At 42.3% G+C, this 23,858-nt stretch overlaps 2 protein-coding genes across 2 annotated transcripts in view; one reads left to right on the top strand and one right to left on the bottom strand.

The window, feature by feature from the left end:
• VPS4B (vacuolar protein sorting 4 homolog B) overlaps positions 1 to 337 on the bottom strand; it is a 31,841-nt gene extending 31,504 nt beyond the window's left edge. Inside the window, 1 exon segment of the mRNA XM_025422082.3 lies at positions 45 to 337. Within this exon segment, the coding sequence (XP_025277867.1) occupies positions 45 to 71 (27 nt within the window). The 5' untranslated portion in view covers positions 72 to 337.
• Positions 338 to 439: 102 nt separating this feature from the next.
• Positions 440 to 23,858, top strand: part of SERPINB5 (serpin family B member 5) — a 76,611-nt gene continuing 53,192 nt past the window's right edge. The window contains exon 1 of the mRNA XM_035708213.2: positions 440 to 728. The gene's annotated coding sequence lies outside the window, so the exon portion shown is untranslated. The remainder of the gene's footprint in view (positions 729 to 23,858) is intronic.

The raw sequence follows: 23,858 nt of genomic DNA, 5'->3' as shown, positions 1-23,858 counted from the left end.
CTCGGCTCCTGCTCTCCAGGGGGCGGGAGAACGGTGGTAAATACCTGGAAGTTGGCCGAGGTGGATGCCATGGCGGAGATCCGAGGCGGCTCTGGGGGAAGAACGAGGACAGAGGAAGCCAACAGCGGCAAAGTCGAGTCGCGCCCAGGGTAGCCCCAAACGTGCGCAGGCTGGTGGCTCCCGGACCCCGAGCCCTTTCGGGGACCCGCTCCAACACCACACGGCCCTCCGACACCGCGCGACCCTTCTCACAAAACTTCCGCAATTCTAAGCCCCTCGGGGCTCTCGTCCCGCCTCTGGTCTCAGCTACTTCCGCTTTCGTCATCAGCACGCGCGCCACCCAGTCTCCAGTCACCCCGGTCTCGCCTCAGCCCCCAGGTCTCGCGAGGACGCGCGCTACGTCCCTGAAGCCTTCTGGGACCTTGTGGAAGTGAGGCTGGGCGCACGCGCACTGCGGCTCTGACCTGGCGCCCGGGAGGCCACCTGGAGTTCGTTAAGATCTGTTCTCCTTTCTTCTTTTTCCAAATTCTGGCTCTTTTCACTCCACGTCATGGAGCGTGCTCTGTAGGTCTACGGCTTTGAGTGAAAAAAAACTCACCCCAAGACCCAGCGAGCGGTTGGGCCCCTGGAGCCCCTTATTGCGCCAGAGGGGGCAGTTCGAGCCCCTACCTCGGGACTGTGGAGACTGCTGCTAGCGCCATAGCACCGTGTTGAGCAGTGAGGCCTCGGTAAGCTTCAGGGCTTAGTGCTCGACGCTTTACACCCCGTTCAACAAGCGTTTCTCGAAGGGTCGTCTTGCTTTACGAAGCCCCGAGAATGTTAAAAAGATACGTATTGCCGCTGCCTTCAAGAAGCCCACGGTTTCGGTGGGGAAGCAGGCTCCCGAACACAAACCTTGTGAAGCTGGCAGCTCAGGTGTCTTTTATACCATCTCTAAAGGAAGGTTAGCGGCCTGAGAGGTGAAGTGTTTTGTGTGAGAGCCCATCTCAGGGATCAGTCTCAGAACTAAAACAAGACCTCTCCTCGGCCTTTCTGTTGTTTGTGGCCCCCAAATCCCCTTTTTCTTCTTCCTTTCAGAGTTAAGATTCCCAAAGGGAAGTGGAATAGATACTTGATCGTTCCTTCATTTTATTTCCCACTCACTCTCTTTCCAGTCACCTGGTGTCTCCTAAATAATGAAAGTACTTCCTTTTCCCTTCCTACTAGGTATTGTCAACTACTGAGTTCTTGAAATCCCACATGTAGGGAGACCTAATATTCTTTTCCTGTCTCCTTCACCGTCTCCCCTTCTCACTCCTCTCAACCTGCAGAATTGCCTCAAGGGTCTGATGTCCTCTTCTCTCAAACTAATTCGTCTCTGCTCATCTTCTCCACTTCCTGGGCTTCAGATCTCAATAGAATAGAAATGGCTTCAAATTTAGATCTCTAGGCCCATGCCGTCCTCTGCCTAGCACTCATAACCTCCCAGAGATCTCCAAAGACCACAGTTTTCCCACAAGACAAATTCAACACATTTGAAGCCAGGTTAATGATCTACCCCCAGATTTCCTTCTGTGGTCTCCTTCTCAGAAGATCGTCACTAAAGCTCCATCATCCAGTCTGAAAGCTCAAAGCCTTCCCTCTGCCTGCATCCACCAGTGCATCTTTCTACCCCTCTATCCCTTTCCACTTACTGGTAAAATACTGAAGGGATTGCAGCCCTTACAGTGTCACATAAATAGACATTTAATAAATATTAAACCTTCTAACTGAGCTGCTTAAAATAAATTTATGGTTCCTTAGTGACTATCAGATAAACTTGATTTTCCCTGAAGATACAACCGCACTCCAATTTATCTTTCATTTCAATCCCTAAGTGCCTATGAAACACCCACTAAACATAAGTCTACTAGGCACTAAAAAATGACAAAGATGAATATGATATGGTCTTTACCATTCAGGAGTTTACAATTTAGTGGAAGACATTGACACATAATAGGGGAAAGAGAATTCATTGATATGCTTATTGAGTACCTCCGTGTGCCAGGATGTTGGGTGTGAACCAAACAGCCAAAAATTCCTCTTTTATTACTACTAATAAATCATATTAATATCATATACCTCCAATATGCAATGAGAAGAGTATCATCTGTGGTATTTTCAAAAATCCATAATTTAAATCTACTTATGAGAAAACACCAGAAAAACGCAAATTGAGGGTTTTTCTACTTCTACAAAATTCCTAAGCAGTGCTCTTCAAAAGTGTCAAAATAATGAAAGACAAAGAAAGGCTGAGAAACTGTCACAGATTGCGGGAAACTAAGGAGACATGACAACTAAACGCAATATGGGATTCTGGATTGGATCCTGGAACAACAACAACAAAAAGAATCAGTAGTGGAAAAACTGATAAAAATACAAATTAAGTCTGAATTTTAGCTAATGGTATTATACTGATACAAATGTCTTAGTTTTGATAAATATGCAAGATAAGAGGTTAACAGCAGGGAAAGTTGGGCAAAGAGTATATGGAGTTCTCTATGTCTTTGCAACTCTTTTGTAACCATTATTTAAAAATAAAAGTTCAAAAAAAATTCCTGCTCTTTGGAAGCTTGCATTCTAGTGGGATAAAAACATATTACCTTTTACATGTTTAAAAACATGTAAATCTAAACATGTTACTTGTGTCATGATTTATGAAGTACTTCCACATACATTATTTTATTTCCTAATTCTGTGAAATAGCTCTTAAGTATCCCATATGAAGAAAACTGAACCTCAGAGACATAGATGTTCTCCAATCCACACAGCTTTTTTTTTCCCCCCACACAGCTTTTAAGTGGCAAAGTTGGAGTTTGATCCCAGATCACCTGACTCCAGATTGAATATTAGAAACAGACAGTGCCAAGCGGCAGAATTGAGGAAGGCAGTACCATGAGGCCACAGAAGAAAGAAGGCTTAATTTGGAATTTCATGAGGAAGATGTCAATTAAACTGAATCTTAAAATCTTAGACTGATTTCGACAGAATCTAGGCCATTTCAGCAGAAGACAAAGCATGAATAAAGGCACAGAAAGTAGATACCAGGCAGGTTTGAGGGATGGCTAGAATGTAGGAACCAGGAGGAGATCTGGGGCAAGGAGTAGCAGGAGAGGAAGCTGAAAAGGACAGGCACTCAAGGCTTTGAATGATAAGGAGTTTGGACTTTGTTCTGTGGGGAATAAGGATTCATTGAGAGGTTCCCCCACCCTTTCTCCTCTCTAACATTTTTCCTTTTCGAAGAAAGTTGATTAAGTACAGTCCTGATTTAATCCAACATTGGTTTTCTGAAAATGGATCTCGAAGTTGTTTGTAGCATGCACCAGGGAGAGAGAGGAGGCTATTGCAACAGTGTTCGGTTTTAGAAAACTTGGTGTACCGAGCCAAACGGTGTGTGTCCCATTCCAGAAGTCCAGCACCTATCTGGACTTTGATTAATACATCCTCTCTCCCACAATTGCTTTCACCACAACAACGTGGTTAAAATCATATCTATTCTTCAAGTGCTAGTTCCAATGTTAGTTCCTTAAGAAACCTTCAAAACATTCCTGAACTTTCCCAGCACTTTCAACCTTAAATTGTCCTTAGATAATGCACACTAAGTCTCTAATACAGTGCCTAGAGCACTGCAGGTACTCAAAAATTGTTAGCCTCATTCACATAGTGTCCATCTTTTCTAGACTATGAAATCACCAAGGGCAAAGACATTTTATTCACTTTTGTAACCACCCCCCGCCATGTCCTTACTCCCTGCATATACAGAGTGTGTGCATATATAGCCAAAATTTTTGTTGAACAAAATGAAATCTCCTTGCCTATGACCACAGGTTTTGGAGATTAAGTTCAGTTCGGTATTAAGTGAGTCTTGTGGATGGATTCAGGCTCAGCAAGGTCTTTCATCCAGCCCATCCAGGACCAAGTCCATCTCATTCAAACCATCTTAAAGGAAATGCCTAATATTGAAGCCCTCACTCCATGCCTCACACAGCCACTCAAGTCCACCCAGACAGAAGTCTGGTCCCAACCTGTTGAGTCACCAGCTCCCTCCCTGACCTGGAGCATAACTACAAGGAAGGCAAAGCACAGACAGTTCTGATCACGTGAAAGAAGTGACTCAGGCAGTTCTCGGGCAGGAACCTGTTCTCCATATCAAGCAGCATACCTTTCTGAATATGCTTGGGCTGGAGACCCAGCCCTTCCTCAATAACTGCTATTCATTTTATTTATATGAAGCCACAGAGAGTTTCTGGATTGATAATGTCAATGTCCATCAACCTTATGAAGGAGGGTGTGTCCATTGAAACAGCCATTCATGGTTGTTGATAACCTATGAGCAGATACAATATAAGGCTTTTGTGCAAAAGAAAAGATGAAGTGCTTGTCCTCAAGAACTGTACAGGCTATCAGACCACCTCCCTGACTGTGAATACTTGCAACACAGAAAATGTGCTTAGGAAGAATTGATTTCAAGCTCCTTTCCCCAATCCTGTTCAACCCAAGTCTTCTGAACAGTTTTGTCCAAGAATGCCTCCTCTGCTCTCGTGTAGATTCAGTATTCAAGTAGTTGCGGCTGAAGACTGGAAACAGTCAAAAACCTCTTCCCCTTCAGAGAGTATCAGGTGTGAGTTATATTGGGGTTTTTTTTTTTCAGTGTTCTCCCTCTTTCCAGACCCTTAGGTCAATTAATTACAATTAATTGCTCTTTGCCACTATAATGGAAAAAGCAGCATTTTATAATCTTATACTCTCTGGTACATTTACAGATAAAATGACTTGCTTCATAATGATGCAGTGTAGGGATAAATAGGTTGGAAGTGTGTGTGTGTGTGTGTGTGTGTGTGTGTGTATCACACAGGAGTGCCATAACTTACTGCCTTGATGACTGTTATAGCTGGGAATGGGTGCAGGATAGAGGGGTTGTCTGCATCAGCAATCTCTTACTTTCTACCTGTTTAAAATTCTCCGTAATAAGGGACTTTTTAAAAATTTTATTTCATACTTGTATTGCACTCTGTTCAGATTCTTTGTCCAGTTTTCTGTTGTGGTGCTCACCTTTCTTTTTTTTTTCTCACCTTTCTTTTATTGATTTATTAAGTCCTTTGTAGGTTAAGGAAGTTATCGTTATATGTGTTGCAAATATTTTCCCATTTTGTTCTTTGTTATTACTTTTTTTGGCATGAAAACCTAAGTTTCAACACATTTATTTATCATTCTTTTCCTTTTTATTTTTTGTTAGGTTTAGAAAGATTTTACCCACTACTAGATTATTTAAAACAATGACACTATACCTGTATCTTTGTATAGTATTTTTGACATTAAGTAGTATTTTGACAGTATTATTATTTAGTAGTATTTTATTGTTGCCTTAAATCTTTGACCTCTCTGGAACCTATTTTGGTGTAACAATTGATGTCAAGATCTAGCATTGTTGTTTTATTTATTCCAAGTGGGTAACCAATTGTCCCAATATTATTTATTTAAAATCCATTGTTTTCTCCACTCATCTGTAAAGTTATCTTTAGCATATACCAATTTTCACAAGGATTTGTCTGAAATCTTGTTTATTTTTTCAAAGATTTATTTAAGAGAGAGAGAGAGATGAGAGGAGTAGAGGGGGATGGAGAGAGAAAATCCCAAGCAGAGTCCCCACTGATTGGACAGCTATATGTGGGGCTTATTTCCACGACCCTGAGATCATGAGATCATGACCTAAACCAAAATCAAGGGTCGGACTCTTAACCTACTGAGCCACTCAGGGGCCCCATGAAATCTTGATTATGTTTTAATGATTCCTTTTAGCCATCTTTTCACATGTCAGGAAAACTGTTTTTATTACAGTAGTTTGGTAATACACTTCAGTATTTTGTGGAACTGCCTGATTCATTCTAAGCAGAATGGAAAACTAAGGGTACAGGCTCTGATGTTGGAATGCTTGGTTCAAATCTTGGCTTGAATGCATATCAGATAATTACTTACCCTCTCTGAGATGCTGTTTTTGCTTCTGTAAAATGAAGATAATACTCCCTGTCTAATGGGGATGTGTGAGAATTAAATAAACAACCTAGCATGTAACAGAATTTGGCTTGGAACATGATGGTTAATGCCCACTAACTGTTAGCTATCCGTAATTTTCAGGATATCTGTATTTTCTATTGCTGCATAACAAATTACCACAAACTCAGCAGCTTGAAACAACACACTTATCATCTCCTAGTTTCTGTGGGTCAGAGGTCCTGCCTGGTCTTGCTGGGCTTTCTCCTCAGGGTCTCACAAGGCTGAAATGAAGGCGCAGGCTGGGCTGGGTGTTCTGAAGACTCAACTAGGGAAAGATCTGCTTTCAAGTTCCCTGAAGTTGTTGGTGGAATTCATTTCCTTGTGTCTATGGAATTCATGATAGCTGGCTTCATCAAAACCAGGAATACACATGTATGTGTGCATGTGTGTGTTCATGCACTCACGCACACGTGCGCCCCCCCCCCCCACACACAATCCCTGTTGTTTCAAGTCTCTGACCTCAGAGAAGGCTCAGACCCTCTTTTAGTAGGGTTTACCTGATTAGGTTATACTCACCCAGGATAATCTCCCTTTTGATTAACTCCAAGTCAGTGAATCAGGGACTTTCATTACATCTGCAAAGTCTCTTCACTTTTGCAATTTTTGTTCTTCCTATAAAGGAGATAGGAGAAATAACTACTCTGTTCTTGACATAAGAGAAATATATAAGATTTCATATTACAAATACTACATTCACAGGCAGCTATACAATTTTTGTTGGTAGTCTATATATCTCTACCTCTATATGTGTAAATATATATGATTTTTTTACAGCACTATGATAATTATATTCATTAAGATAACAAAAATAGATAATAAAAATGGAGTGGCTAAAGATAGATGCTTATAAAGAAAATCTTCATGATAAATCACTGCCTTGGAAAATTACATGGAGCAGAAGCATTTGGTTTAGGAAGAGGAATCACATCTGTACCTTTGAAATATGCTGACGAATACATATTCTAGCAACAAAATTGACTTGGACTTAGAAGCTCTTATTGTCCGTTGAGAGTTCCTTTTCTAAAATCTCGTTCTTGTTTTCTTTTGAACAGGCAACATTTCCCAAAGATTGCTATCACTAAATCAACACAGAGATCTAGGGGGAGAGTGTTGGGGTGGAATCATTTTTAGTCCAAAAATCAGCCTCCATTTACTTCTCATGGATTAGTTCCAGAAGAAGGACTTAGGAGAATTTAGGTTCAATCTCAGAACAGCCCCCAGCATCGGATAGTACAATCTCCCAAATAGCAACAATGCCATCATCAAGCTAATGACTGTCTATATTAGCAAAGAAAATTTGCATTTTGTTATCTAAATGAACACATTCTGTGGAATTATAGTCTAAATCAGTTGTTCATTGTCCCATTTGATTGCTAAATTAAGTCAACTCCACAACAAGATTAAGCAAAAATAAAATGAATACATCATAAGAGTAGCAATTATGTGTTGTACCAGAGAGGGCTTGAACATGATGTCTGTTTAATAGTGTTGTTGTTTTTTTTATCTTCTGAAAATAGTGTAAATCTCCCTCCACTCTTTCAGAAGCTCATTAGTATCGACTTCAAGCAAATCTGTCCAGATCTTCAGCTTTACTTCCATCTTCATTTTCTTCCTTTTCAGACTTACATCTGCAAAGATTTTCAAAAAGATATCATTGTGTCAGAAAAAAAAGTTGGTTGTGGTTTTGTGTGGTATATGTAGAGAAGCCTCGTGATTTAATTACTAGCTAGACATTTAGTAAATGGCAGTATGGTACATTTCTGAGTAACAAATGAGGATAGTATTCTGGGTAGAGGAGAGTGTGGGGGCCAGGAATGGACCCTAATTCAATCTGACCACCCTGAGATTGAATATCAACAGGCGACTTCTTTGCGATACATCAGTTTTCCTGTTTAGTATTTAAAAACAAATTTGAAAATGACATATATCAATGGCGAGATGACAAACCAAAAAATCGCCAAACCTAAGAAATGTTTTAGTGAAAGCTGCTGTTTCAATGCATGTGAAGGTCAATACTTTAACCAGATAGGACATTTAATTCCCTATCCTTACTCTATTTGTAACTGTGTTGGACTTTGCGATCAAAGCATGTGACATGGAATTCTTATTTATATGTGTAAATAGATGTAAACCCAGAGACTCTAAGACAATAAATAACACGTGTATGCTAGAACCAACAATGTTTTTCTTAAAAAATGTTTTGAGTCTCATTGACACACAATGTGACATTGGTTTCAGGTGTGCAGCTTAGTGATTCAACAACTCTACACCTTATGCTGTGCTCACCACGGTGTCCCTACCACCTGTCATCATACATCATTATGGTATCATGGACAATGTTCCCTATGCCTTGGACCAACAACTCAACCAACTGGTGCTGATTGAGCTTCAGTTAGGTGTGCAGCACCCAAATCTGGTATTTAGATGAATCCCCATGAGAAGTCAAACATGATCCTTTCTCCCAAGAACTGCTAACACAGAAAGATAAAGCAGTTGCAAATAGGAAGCAATCTTCAGAGGTCAAATGCGTGATAAATACATACAAATATGCCCAATGAGTTAAAAACAAGTAGTGAGAAATGTTGGCTGCGAGGATCGTAGAGATAGTTGGGCTTGAATTGGCATAGAGAGAAAATTAAGATATAATGAAGGAATTTACATTTATTCATATAAAGACACTCTGTGCTCCTGAAGAGAGTTATCCTTTTGTATTATTCAAATTATAATTACAAAATGGGAGTCTTGAAAGCTTAAGTGTTTATTCATAATCTTGGCCAAAGTCCACCCTAGAAGAAGAGTAAGGATAGGTTAAAAACCACAGCCAATTCAATTATTTAATTTCACTGTATTAAAGCTCAAGATTGCCAAATGATCTCATTACCAAATTATATCCTAAGGTCATGCTGGGAAAATAAGCGAATCTATGCCAGACAAACTACTCCCAAGGGCAATTCTTGGCCATTGATGTTGTGAAGTTGCAAAATGGCTATGCTTTTCATTGGATAAATCCGTCCTCCACCCTTGGTGTTCTAGGAGAGTTCCTCGATGTACCTAACCTAGTGCAACAAAGCGTGGGGCCACTCAGGTACGTGTGAAAGACAACTGGTAGCAGTCTGAAGAGCAATTTTGTAATAGACTTTATAAAGAGGCAACTCAAGTCTATAAAAATCATAGAAGAAAGCAGCAAATGGCAGCGTTAATGACAGGTGCTTTCCATATGTTGTTTTGATCAGGTATTCACAGGTTGTTAAAATACTATAGTAAGAGATAGCATGCCTAGAGAGGTGATAAAGTGTGAAAAGACGGAATTGTTCAGCTTTGATGATTCATGTTTTTGGGCCTGGTTTTGAAATGGTGGGACTTCGTAGAAGCAAAAAAGCTCAAGTTCTCTCTTAAAAGAGAAAGGATACTACCCTATCAAAGCAAGGAATACCCTTAAAGAAAATGGTTTTATTGTGCCAGTGAGAAATTCCAGAAAAGGGATATTATAAGAGCCTCCAAGGGGCAGATTTAGGTCAGGGGAAATATATACCTTGGAGAGAGATGGAGACGTTAACTTATTCAGAAGTCCACTCGCTTCAAAGACCCCAGAGTGTAAAGTATCATGTAATTGATCCAAGAGGACAATATGTCAATCAACAAATCTAAATCCAGTTGACTATTATGTGAAAGGCATCTAACCCTCCAAGCTCCTTCTAAATTTCTCGAATGAATAAGGCCAGCATTGTGCATTGATTGTCTGACTAATGGGTATTACAAGACAAATATATTTTAGAAGTGCCAACAGTGATGTCGTAATTTTATAGTGTGGTGGAAAGAGCTCTCTCTGGGCTTGGATTCTGATGTCCCGGGTGTTAATCCTGACTGTTCCAGTCAACACCTTTGTGGCTTTTGTTAGAGAGTTAAAACACGGGTTCTGATGGAACATGGTGTGATTTAACCAGAAGATCCTAATTCTATACTCAGCTATGCCACTCCCTTGCTTTTAGACCTTTTAGATCATTAGCTTCTTTTGACTTTGGTTTGCTTGTTTGTGAAGAGGTTGAGCTAGATCATATCTAAAATCTCGTGCTGCTTTAAACCAATCCCTTGAAGCACAGTGTGATTATATTACTTGAAATTACTGTGGGGACGCCTGGGTTGCTCAGTGGTTTGAGCATCTGCCTTCAGCTCAGGGAGTGATCCCGGGTCCGGGGATCGAGTCCTGCGTCGGGCTCCCTGCGAGGAGCCTGCTTCTCCTTCTGCCTATGTTTCTGCATCTCTCTGTGTCTCTCATGAATAAATAAATAAAATCTTAAAAAACAAAGAAATTGCTGTGGGTGCTTAGACTTGCATTTCGGTTAACACATCAGATTACTGCAGCACTGACATATACTAGAAAGTACTAGAGATTCTGAAGGGAGACCTGAGGTCAGGCACTTAGCTGCTCTGAAACTTAGTTGACTTATCTTTAAAACTGGACTAATAATTCTTCCTTTATGGGATTCCTGCAAAGATGGGAGATAATGAACTCTGATGTCTGGCTTGTAGCGGACATTCAATAAATAGTGGTGCTTTTAATTTTTCCCTCTATGAACGACTCGATGCCAGGGTGCAGCATTATTCCTGTGGGAAAATGAAATGGCCAGTATCACAATCCACAGCTTCTAGGGCATCCCCATGGCTAACGCGCTATAATGCTATCTTTTGTAATGTAGATGGTGATTAGGTAGGAACTTTTAGAAAAACTTACTAATGGGCTCCAGTGGGAGTCCATTACTTTGCAAAGGTATTGGATGTTGCCTTTGTAATGTCTTTTACTCAGATCTTACTGTTAATTCTGACACTTAATGCCCACGGCTTCCCCAGTGAGGCCAGCCTTGGCCGGTCCTAAGTTCACGTGCAGGCTCTAATAGGGGTCAGCTTGGCGTTGTTTTCTTCTATTATTCTTTCAGGCCCCTCTTTCCACCACTATCCCTGGCACGTGGGGTCCCCCACGGCCCTGTGCTTCTGCATTTTGCCACATCTGGATACTGCTGGATGCTTGCTCTTTCTCTCAGGCAAACAGAACCACCCACGCGCTTCTGCCAACCTTGGCCACTTCCTTTCTTTTTTCCTAAGATTTTATTCATGAGAGACACACAGAGATAGAGAGAGAGAGAGAGAGAGGCAGAGACACAGGCAGAGGGAGAAGCAGGCTTCATGCAGGGAGCCTGATGTGGGACTCGATCCCAGGTCTCCAGGATCAGGCCCTGGGCCTAAGACAGCGCTAAACCACTGAGCCCCGGGGCTGCCCTGTTCATTTGCACCAATAGTGATCATTAAAAGGTGCAAAGTTAGAAACCCTTTCTCTGTTTTTTTAGAGACCCTTTACATTTGACACACTTGTGTTAGATTCTGGAAGTGACTTCGATTGATTAACTTATCCCCTTTCTGAGCCCTGTCACTCTTGTTCTTGGACCTGGAACTTCTTGCTGGGGCTCCTGGGTGAGCTTTGATAGTAGTGTTTCCAGCTTGGAGGGTTTCACTGGCAACGTCCTGTCTAAGGCACTGTCCCTGTTCGCAGAGGGTTTGTAGTCTGTTCCCACATGGAGAGACCAGGAGCAGCCAGTCCCAAGAGAGAAGCACGAGCCGAATGTTCTAAGCAGCACAAGCTGCAGGAGGGAGAAGAGATGGCTGTGGGCTGAACCAAGCTGGCTGCTCAGGGCAACATACTCTGGAGCTGGCTATTGGTGGTGAGATGGGAGAGGCCTGGCCAGGTGCAGGGGTGGAGGGGGCAGGATGACCTGAACATGTGGTTTGTGCAGATTCTTACCCAGAGAGGTCCTACAGGAGATTCTTACTTCCTAATCCATTCATAAGCTCATCTTTGCTGTGGATATTCTTTTTAGCCTACCACAGCACAGAAAAGCAGCTGTCACGTACTGCATGTGTGAGCTTGGCTAGATCATGTGTCTGACTGAATTTTTTCAACAGGTACAGCCGGCATTAAGGGTTAATGTGACAATTAAGAGGGAACCCATTTTACTGGGAGGGAGCAGGCCCTCGATAAACATGAGATGTCACCTCTTCCTCTGCTCCACATAAGTATATCCATGAGAGGTGGAATTGGGCCATATTTATCTCTATGGTTTATGAATTTTATATTAAAATTTATTCACAGATTAATGAACATATGTAGCTGGGTAAACCCAAATGTAGTAGATCGGTACATTTCCTAGCTCTTTGTTATTTCTGGAATATTTCTGTGATGGACTGAAAGAAAATAAAAAATAGTTTTAAGGAAATCTTGTCAAATGTATAAGCACAAAAAGGAGAAGATTGTGTCTGGGGTTTTTGGTGGCCCAGCTTCCAAATGGCCTTTGCTTGTTTAGGGGACCCCTGGAGTTTTAGTCTTCTAGGGCTGTCATAACAACGTATCACCAATGTGGTGGTTTCAAGCACTGGATTTATTTTTTTAAGATTTTATTTATTTATTCATGAGAGACACAGAGAGAGGCAGAGACATAGGCAGAGGGAGAAGCCGGCTCCCTGCAGGGAGCCCGATGGAGGATTTGATCCCACAACCCCAGGATCACAACCTGAGCCAAAGGCAGATGCTCAACCACTGAGCCACCCGGGCATCCCCAAGCACTGGATATTTATTCTCTCACCGTTTTGGGGGCTGGGAGTCCAAACCAAAGTGTTGGCAGAGCCACGCTCCCTCTGAAGGCTCTGGGGAGGAGACTTGCTTGCCTTTCCTGGATTCTGGAGCTGCCTGTAATCCTTGGTGTCCCTTGGTTTGTAGACAAATCACTCTAATCTCTGCCTCTGATGTCCCATCGTGTTCTCCTTGTGACTGAGCTTCTGTGTTGAGATTTCTATTTTCTTATGAGGACTCCAGGATCTTGGATCCAGGGCTCACCATAGCCAGTGTGACCTCATTTTGATTTGATTACTTCTGCTTGTCAGCCTGGAGGCTGGGGTAGAGAGGGTGGAGGGGGCAGTCTCCCTGGGGGGTAGAGCGTGAACTCACAACCTCAGCTTGGGTGCTCTTGTCTGAGCTTTTGAATCCTGAGCAAACAGGTGGCCCTATGTGGCCAGTGGCAGTGGCTCACAGGGAGGGTGAGTGGGGGAGGTTCTGGTCTCCTTTGGTTCCCACTTAATTCCTGAACTTGATTCTCTGGCTTTCCCTTCAGTTCTATAATTGTCCTAATATCCTCTCAACAAATTCCCTCTCCTTTGTTTGAATTTGACAAAGTCAGCTTTTCTTTTTCGCAGACAAGGACTCTGAGTAGCAGCAATATCAGCAAACTAATTTATTGTCCAAATCTTACCATAAAGTCTCAAGGAGAAGCAGAACCCAGGGACAATTAGCTTCAAAAGAGTAACTGCCATTAAGAACATTAGTTGTGACAGGACATTAAGTATTGATTGACTACCAAGTCACCTTTTGTTTGTAAATATTTTATACAAATGACAAAGGATAGAGCTCCTTTATAAATAAAGTAGTTACATCAGAAGATTTTGGAATCTGACTCCTCAATGTCTAGAGATCTGAAGGAATTAAAATTATTTTTAAAGTTGTAATTCAAAAGGGTTTAAGGGAAAAAAAACTAAAAGAGTTGAAATACTGCTTTTTATTATTGCTGGGCTGTCAGAACAGTTCCCTAATATCAGATCCATGTGCGAATTTTGAAGAAATTCTTTGACTCAGGGCACCTGGGTGGCTCAGTTTTGAGCATCTGCCTTTGGCTCAGGTCGTCATCCCGGGGTCCTGGGATCCAGTTCCCCATTGTGCTCCTTCTCCCTCTGCCTATGTCTCTGTCTTTCATGAATAAATAAATACAATCTTTTTTAAAAAGAAAAATTTCTACTCAATATTAATTAATACATTTTCTTAGTTCAATCAATCTAGCTGTTAATTAACAATCTGAAGTTGGTTAAAAAGAATTTCTATTTCCAACAGTACCGAGATTTCCCATCGTCGGCGTGGTGCGAGGTCCCTCTAGTGGCTATTTACAGAAACTACAGTTCCTAGTTGACACGGATTTAATTAAAAGCCGGCAGTTTACCATTTCTTGTATTCCCTTCCTGAAAATCGCCAGGGGTAGTAGCCTCAGGGCAAGAACAAGAAAAGGCACTGTTTAGGAAACCAACGGTTAGGGAAATCTTGGCTGACAGCTCTCTGGGTTGAAATGAAAAATGCCTCTCTGTAGAATAATGTTGCCTAATAAAAGTAATTCAAGGCCCCATCTATAATTTTAAATTTCCTAGTGGCCACGTGAAAAAAATTAAAATGAAACAAGAAAATTGATTTTAATGATGTATTTTTATTTAACCTAATATACCCAAAATATTATCACTTCAGCATGTTACCAATATGAAAATGAATGAGGTGTTTGTTTGTTTACACCATTGTTGCACCAGGCTTTTGAAATCTGGGGTGTATTTTGCACTTGAGCTCATCCTGATTTGGGCTAGCCACATTTCAGATATCCAGTAGCCCCATGGGGCTAGTGGCTAATTAGCACAGGACTAGAGAAACTCCAAAGGCAAGAACACGAGGGATATGGCCTCAGCTGTTTCATAATTTACAATTCACAGCTCAGGGCGGCATCTGACAATTTGCCCCAAATCTGTTTAGACAAGGACCATAAACATGGATGAATTGACTTCAGGAGCCTAGAGCCTAGAGATTCATGTTTCCTGTGCATCGTTGCCAGTGGAGCCTACGTTGTATAAGGGTGCTGGAAAGTTCGTTTGATGTCCTACACCAAGAGCTTTCAAACGTTTAGACCCTCTTGGCTGACAGTTGCATCTGGGAGGTTGCTAAAGATGGACAGTCAGTACAGGTGGTGTGGGGGCCACATTCCTATTGGATGGTCCCTAATGGCTCTGGGACTCTCCACCCAGTATGTTTCTGTGGGCTCTTGGGATAACTGCAACCCTCAGCTGTAGAGCTGTACCCAAGCCCCATGTCTGGGCCCAGGAACCCAGACAACCTGGAGACCGCCGGTCACACGCTTGGCTGCTTTCCCTCCCCTTCCTGTGGGCTCTGAGGCTGGGTGGGCTAGTTAAACATAAGAGGCATATATAAAGCTAAACTCACAAATCAACATATGTAATTTAACTAATTAAAATAAGCCTGTAATTAAACCGATTAAATTTACTATTGATCTTGAAGCTCTTTGTCCTCAAGGGCATTTTGGTTGGGTCTAATTAGAAGGAGCCACGGGTTATGGTGGAAGGGGGTGGCGTTTCTAACAGTATATATGTCTTTCTGCCCCAGAATGGGAGTCTACCCCAGGGAGGTAATCAAAGATGCAGACCAAGAGATCCACAGGTGAAGCTGTTCAACATGGCCTTGTTTTAGGAGGGAAAAACAGAAGCACCTTAAACATTCAACATTAGGTGTTTGCTTCCGTGTATCCCCATATGATAGACATTATGCAGCTTTCAAAGTAAGGCTTCATGAATGTTTTTCCTCTTTGTTTTTGGTTTTGGGTTTTGCCAGTGATACCCAAGAGTTCTGAATGGCTTGTTATAGAAGGTGTCAGCCCCCCACCCCTACCTCCACCCCACCGCACCCTGGCCCTTTGCTTCCATCTTTCATCTTCCTAAAGGTCCCCTCTTTCACCTCTTCTGAGCAGGCCATTTTAAAGATTTATTTATTTATTTGATAAAAAGAAAGAGGGAGAGAGGTGGGGAGGGGCAGAGGGAGAGGGAGACAGAGAATCTCAAGCCGACTTCCTGCTGAGTGTTGAGCGGGCAATTGGGCTCCATCTCACCACCCTGAGGTCAGGGCCCGAGCTGAAACCAAGGGTCAGAGGCCTAACAGACTGAGTTACCCTGTTGCCCCTGCCAGTTAAGAATGTACTTCTAGTTCTTCAAAGAGCACGCACAGATTTCTACTTCTGGATTTTTCAGCTTTAGTTATTATCTTTCAGCTTTTCACTCTGGAAAGTGAGGATTTAGCCCATTCTCTTCCTATCCCCACCACAAAAGCTCCCCTTTGCAATTTCCTCTCTGAGAGTTTCTGTCCCTCCTCAGACTCGGTTGGTTCCTGTGCTCAGTTTACCCCACACGCTGCTCTCCATCTTAGCTCTTGCCCCACGTTAGATAATAAGCATTCACTGGATTCCTTGCTCCATGGGGAATCTCTGAGGATAAGGTCTTCACCTTTCTGGCCTGTGTCTTAGGTGTTTAATACATCCCACATGACTTTCAAGGGATACATAAATTAAACAAGGCACCTGGCAGTCTGTCAGCTGCTGCTGCAAGAAGAGTATGGAACACCAGTGGCCACAAAGCATCCCCACAAGGAATTCTAGACGAGGGATTTCCATCTCTCCACACCTGTTACTATATCTTAACCAGCATCCCTCTCCCCCGACCATCCTCCCCTGACTCTGCTTCCACAGTGAGGTTGCTCTTATTTCCCCATCTTTATATTGGCCAACTTTGTCTACAACTGGGAGACCTAAAGGTAAATCAATTAAGGTCCTTTAAATAGAGAGCTCAGTGAGAATTGTGTCTTCTCCTAAAGAAAGAGAAATAAGACAGTTTTAAATTAGGACAGTTTAAAGACTCAGGAGAAAGCCCAAAGTTAGAGGTGGGACTTTTATTTATTTATTTTCAGAAATGTGTCCCAAGTAGAAACTGTGATAGAGCAGAGTGGGGTGTGTTCCAAGACAAGTCACCCATTTACTTTTTTTTAAAAGATTTTATTTATTTATTCATGAGAGACACAGAGAGGCCGAGACACAGGCAGAGGGAGAAGCAGGCTCTGGGCGGGGAGTGCGATGGGGGACTCATCCCAGGACCCCAGGATCATGGCCTGAGGGCCCAAGCCAAAGGCAGACAATCACTAAGTCACCCAGGCATCTCGACTTTCACTATAAGTTAACTCATGTTAGACGTTAGACCAGAATTTTGTCAGTGGTTAGATTGCCTTATTGAGGAGCTTGCACATATTTGTGGAGGTTTGTGAGTAGAGTATCTACCAAATTCTGCTGAATACCTAGTATAAGACAGGGACCATGCCGGACTGTGCGCATAGATGCAGTCAAAAAGACGTGGATCTTACAGTCCACTTGAGGAGATAATCACAATAATAAGTAAATAGTAAAATAGATGATCACAATTATGAGTACAATAAAGTACAATAAAGGATGAAGAGGATGTGGGGAGGAGGTGGGAGGGGGAGTCACGGAAGGTGTCTCTTGAGAGAACTGGATGAAACTTACTTCCCCTGGGGAGAAGATTGTGGGGATGTGGTGTCATGGTTTAAAGTCAAATTCCAAGTACTTTAATGCGTGGAGATAGAACAGGCATAATAAGGAAATGTTTACAGATACAAAGTAAATTATGCATTAATGTGATGAACTTTCGTGATCCTGGGGTCCTGGGATCGAGTCCCGCATTGGGCTCCTTGCAAGGAGCCTGCTTCTCCCTCTGCCTATGTCTCTGCCTCTCTCTTTGTGTCTCTCATGAATAAATAAAATCTTTAAAAAAATGTAAGTTGTTGGATAATTGAATTTAATTATAATATAGAGAAAAGAAAGTCTGGCTACTTAGAAGTCAGTTCAGCTAACATTCAGTCATTCGGAGGGGGCATTCCTGATTTATAACCTTGCCACTCCCAGAACGAACTCAGCCATATTCATCTTAGCTTTCCAGGCACTGTTCCCTCCCCCAGGGTGGATATTAGGATGTGATGGGTTCACATGGAAGTGTGTGGGCATGGAAGGGGCGGCCACGGCCTGCCCAGATGTCCTCCCATGCGTACACACACACTCTAGGAACATCATTTCACCTGGCGAGTCGCCCCACTGGCAACCCCAGGGAGAGCCCCTCTGGCAGCCTGCTGTCTCTCTGGGTCTCTTGCTGGATTTGAGGCTCAGGTCTTGCCTGGTCTTGGATTCTGAAACTTCAGTGAGAGCTTTATCGTGTGCTCTTTCTTCTCCTTCCCGACTTGCCAAGGGGAAGGCAGATTGCGTGGCTCCCACAGTGACAATGACCACCTTCTTCCTTTTCAAACCTCCCTCCTCCTTCTTCCCAAATGAGAGGCTCTTCTGTTTTACTGGAGTGGGTGTGGGGCCTGGGAACCCAGCTCTATTATTCCCCCTTTCTCATCTTTTCGGCCTTATTACTCCTTTCAACACTGTTGTTCGTTAATTCAGCCCCCAAGCTGGGGCTGCAGGGCAGGCCAGAGAGGTAGATGGAGGGGGAGCCACCTGCGATGACATCTCATGAGCCCCCTCAGTTCACAGGAGAAGCAGGCATCCCAAAGTGGTCCTGGCTGGGGAGAGTGGGTGGTTGGCTGGGGCTGACGGGGGTCTGGGGAGAGCTTGGAGGTCATCAGGACAGAGCCCACAGCCTGAGAAACAGCAGGGTCAGAGGTCAGCACCAGGAACCAGTGAGGGAGGGTGTTGGGACTCCGGGGAACTGAGTCAAGATGAGTGTTGTGCTAGCCACAATGGAGGAGTTCCAAGGGAACAGAACTTAACCCGCATTCCATTTTGTGCCATGGTTCTAAAAATTTTATTTATTACTCTTTTCATGTTTTCCATTCAAGCATTATTGTTGAAACATGATTTCTTATTTTATTTCTTGGGCATGAAAACTTGCTTTCTTTTATCCTGGAGTAAATGCGTAGACATTTGAAAGCACAATAAATTAAGAGCATGTGGTAGCTTATAAAAATATTACTCGCCCTTCCCAAGCCCAGCGTGTCTGAGTGGGTCAAGCTGAGTGTCTCTTTTAAATGTGCTGTCTGAGTGGGGCAGCGGTGATGTCACTCATTGGCAGTAGAGCCAGGAGAGCCAGTCGTCATTGAGGCTGACAGACGTTAGAAAAAAACAGGTCCCCAGGGAAACGTGTTGCTCTGCCTCTGGTTCCTTGAGATGTAAATATGTCTCTGGGAATGCACACATATATGCGTTCCTTCTTATCACCACATAAATATTTATCCCGAAGTTGGAATGAATGTTATGATGGATCAGTGTGGTCAGCATTCATTCCTCAAAGGTACTGTTCAGGAATTCCATTCCTGGGGTGACCAGGATCTAAAATAGGATCCTTTTTAAAAACTGTCCCCCCCAATTCCCTCCTTGCCCTTCCTCAACGTGTGAGCTCATTGTATCGAGCCAAGATTCTGTAAGAACAGGGTTTGCCCCATGCCATGATGAAACATTCTTTTCAAATGTGCAACAGAAATACACTCATTCATACCTGCGTACAATCTGGTGGTTCTCTTGCAGGGGCCTGTTTGGGCGATCCTCTCCTGGATCAGATCCCATGGGAGCTGTGCCCATATCCAGGGCAGAGAAGCTGTGCACTCACATCGGCATCCAAGAGCCAAATATCTTGTCTTATGAGGAAATGAGCAAGTTCTCCTAGACATTTTATGATAATAGTGTGTGTTGGGGGGGGATGGCTGATGGAGATGAGAGGTGGCACATAATTTCAGTTTGTCCCACTACTGCCGATATTAACTTTAACTCCTCGATTAGGCCTCTTGTTTTAATATGTTACCTTTTTGGAGCAGTGTTCGTTTCATAGCAAAGTTGAAAGGAAGATGCAGAGATTTCCCCCATACTGCTCGTCCCCACACATGCACAGCCTCCTCCATTGTCAACATCCCTCGCTAGAGTGGTACATCTGTTACGACTGGCCAATCAACAAGGACACGTCATAATCACCCAAAGTCCATAGTCTGTGGTTGTACATTCTGTGGGTTTGGATAAAGGCATAATGACATGCATCGATCATTATGGTATCATACAGAGTATTTTCACTGCCCTAAATATCCGCTGTGTTTTGCTTACTCATCCCTCCTCTCACCCACCTCTAGTAACTGTTGATCTTTTTACTCTCCCCACAATTTTGCCTTTTCCAGTCTGCCATATGGTTGGAATCATGGTATGTGGTCTTTTCAGATTGGCTTTTTCACTCAGTAATATGCACTTACGTGTCTCGCATGTCTTCTCATGGCTTGGTAGCTTTCTTTTTAGCACTAGATAGTATTCCATTGTCAGGATGGATCATAATTTATTTGTCTATTCACCTAAAAAATGTTTTGGTTGCTTCCAAGTTTGGGCAATTATGAGTAAAGCTGCTATAAGGATCCATGTGCAGGGTTTTGTGTGAACATACATTTTCAAATCCCTTGGATAAATATTAAGCAGTGAGATTGCTGGATTGTATGGCAAGAGTATGTTCAGTTTTGTCAGAAAAGGCTCTGTCATTTTCTTGTAATGTCTTTGTCTGATTTGGGCATTAGGGTAATGATGGCCTCATAGAATGAGTTGGAAAGTATTCCTTCTGCTTCTATCTTTTAGAAGAGTTTGTAGAAAATCAGTATATTTTCCTTAAATATTTGGTAGAATTAATCAGTGAACCTACTTGGTGCATTCCATTTTGGAAGGTTACTCATTATTAATTCAATCACATTATTAGATATAAACCGACTCCTGTCTATTTCTTCTTGTGTGAGTTTTGGCAGATTATGTCTTTCAAGGAATGGGTCTGTTTCATCTAAGTTGTCAGATTTATGGGTAGCGTCTCTTGGCCTCAGTATACCCATCTGTTAAACAGGGAGGCTAATTGCTATCTGCTTTCTTCATGAAGAAGCAGGATCATGGATTAATTAGCATGGCCTTCTGACAACAGAGGCACTATATACATAAAGGCTTTTTTCTCATTAATAATAATGATCTTGTGTTTTCTGTCCTTTCATTGACTTAACATGAAGACTAAAATTTATTTCTCTTTTGCCTCAAAGAATCATGAGGGTTAATGGTGCTTATAGGTAGGTGCTTTCTTGTCCTCACTTAAAATGTGCTATGCAAATGATAAATTGCAAATACTAGCAAGCAGCAAGGTCAGATTGTAGGCTTCCTTGCTCACTGCCTGGCTGAGCAAATTGAAGTTTTTAATCTCTTTGGCTCTCAGTTTCCTCAACTGCAAAATAAGGAAAATAAGATTTTGTCTATTTGAAGGCAGTGACTGGTCCAGTCCATTTCTTTTTTCCTTTCTATTTATATTTAATTAATTCAATTACTGATACACATACTTAAAATCATGTTATTACAAAATAATACATTCATTTTGAAATATCACATTTTCCCAAATTCACAATCCTGAAGTAATTTTATTCAAATTCTTTCATATACCTTTGCATCAGTGTCTTCTTTACCATGAGAGCCACTTCCTGAGTCAGAGTTTTCTAGAACATATGACAGCTTTCATCTGAATTGTCTGAAATGCCGGCTTTGTCTGATTGCACTTTGAAACTGTAGCTGGCCCGGAAGCCTGATAGGCTTTTTCATCTGTTTTACAGGTGTTGTAGCTGTGACCTCGACTATGTAACTACTGTTTTATTGCTTACTTTTGAAATTTAATTTTCATTTTTATCAAAATAATACATATGCATAGTTTAAGAAGTCAAATGGTGTTAGCAAGCTCGCTGAAGGAAGTCTTTACTATCTAGAAACAATTCTCCCAATTCTTTTGCCTCCGTAATCACATGGCCCTCTTCCTGGTAGACCTTCCTGTCTTCTTCCCCGTGTGTGTGTTTTTGCATCCAAATTTCCTGAATCTTTTAAGGACACCAGTCATACTGGTGTGGGACCCATCCTAAAGCCCTCATCTTGACCTGATTACATCCACAAGGACCTGCCTGACTTCCCAATAAGGTCACATTTAGTTATTGGAGGGTAGGATTTCAAAATATCTTTTTTGGGGGGCACAATCAACCCACAAGACCTAATGACTTCATTTGATGGCAGATGAGAATTTTATCTCTTATACCATTACCCTCTTTTTCCTCCTCAGATCCTCCCAATATAGTTACATCACAATTCCTGGTTAAATCCACACCATATTTTCATTCTTTTTTTTTTTTCTTTATTTATGATAGTCACAGAGAGAGAGAGAGAGAGAGAGAGAGAGAGAGAGGCAGAGACACAGGCAGAGGGAGAAGCAGGCTCCATGCACCGGGAGCCCGACGTGGGATTCGATCCCGGGTCTCCAGGATCGCGCCCTGGACCAAAGGCAGGCGCCAAACTGCTGCGCCACCCAGGGATCCCATATTTTCATTCTTATAAGGATGGGAATGATCAAAATTATCTAATGATCCATGAATTCCATGGATCATCGTCTGAAATCTTTCTGTGCTTCCAGCAATTCCTTAGGACCACTCTCAGTATCTTGGGAGATGTAGCAGACAGTATTTTGTTAGCTAAAAGCACAGTGGGTAAATGTCTAGTTTACTCCAGAGTTTAACTTGTAAGAACAGAACCAGCAACTCCTGGAGGGAACACAGAGACTGTTGACCATCCTGAGAACAATTGCTCTTGTGTCATCCTATGCCGAACCCCTGCTGCAGTTGTGCCCTAGGGAGAAATAACATTTGTTTCTGGTGGAAAGAGGGTAGGAGAGAATGCTATTGGGTCAGTACTTGTGGGAAGAAGACTTCTCATTTGAGCTAGATGTTAAAGATGAGTAAGTGTTCACCAGCAGAGGGAGGGGAAATGGGATGTTCCAATTACCCTGGATGAAAAACAAATGGTTTACTGAGGGAACAGGGCATTCCCCTTGATGAGAATAGCGGCTCTAGATGGACTTGCTAAAAGTGAAGTCAACACAATTCATCGAAGGATCAATCCACTGAAGAAATATTCTCAAATAAACTCAATGACTATATACATGCGGACATATACATATGTGTATATATGTATGTATGTGTGCAGATATATTTGTGTATGTATATATGTAGATACACGTTCTAATGGATATATTGAATATATTAGTGAATCTATTCTTCTTGAACAAATATATTATTGTTTTTCCCTTTCTCTTCCTAAAGCTGGAGGGGTTGAAAGAAGTTCAAAAGAGAGGGCAAAGGTGGGGAATCCCAACAGACAAACTTACATTCCTTCCCGAATGAATAGGCAGCTGTGTCTCCTACGTGTTCTTTCATGTTAAAATGTGAGAGTTAAATTGGTTTAGGAGTATCCTCATCCTGAATACAGATTCTGGATCATGTATCATCTAGTTTGATCCTTTGTATCTCTGATAGAAGAGGTGGAAATCTAGATGAGTGATTCCCAAACCTCAAAAACAGGTGAAGAGACACAAAAGCAAGATAATCTTTTCTGGGGGTGGGGCTCAGAAAAATGTCTTTTCAACCAGATTTAGGAAGCATTGGTCACCCCAGCCTCCTGCTCCCCAGCCCCTCCCCTGCCTCCTTCCTGGTTTTGAATTTTAGTACATTCTAATTATGTGGGGAAGTTGTTAAAAATGGAGATTTGGGGGCTCTTCCCAGAAATTCTGACTCAGTAAGTGTAGGATGGGGCCCAGCCCTGGAATCTTATTTTACAACCAAACCTGGTAATTCTGCTGGATCACAATTTGAGAACACTCCTTCCTGTCCAGTGATTCTTAACCCTGGCTGCCATTTAGAATTGCCCAGGAGCTTTTTGCTAATATTGATGCTTGGGTCCCCGCCTCCCTCCCTCAGATCAATTACACCAGAGTTTCTGGGGGCGGGGATTGAGAACTGTCTTTGTTAAACCCTCTCTGGTTAATTCTAACATGTAGTGTGGGCAAGGAGGATCCCAGCTAGACAACAGGATCCTAGGGTGAAGTTCGCATTCGACTGCAACACGGACAAAATGGTGTTTACTTACAATTTAACGCATTTAAATAAATCTCACAACAATCTATGAGTTTGGTGTAATTATCCCCATTTTATAGATTGAAAAAAAAAACAACCCACACCTCCAAAAAGTTGTATAATTAATCTGAGGGCATATATCCTG

This window comes from Canis lupus, chromosome 1, assembly GCF_003254725.2.
Source record: "Canis lupus dingo isolate Sandy chromosome 1, ASM325472v2, whole genome shotgun sequence".
NCBI lineage: Eukaryota > Metazoa > Chordata > Mammalia > Carnivora > Canidae > Canis > Canis lupus.
Note: the sequence above shows the minus strand (reverse complement) of the source record. Positions and strands in the feature narration are given on the sequence as shown.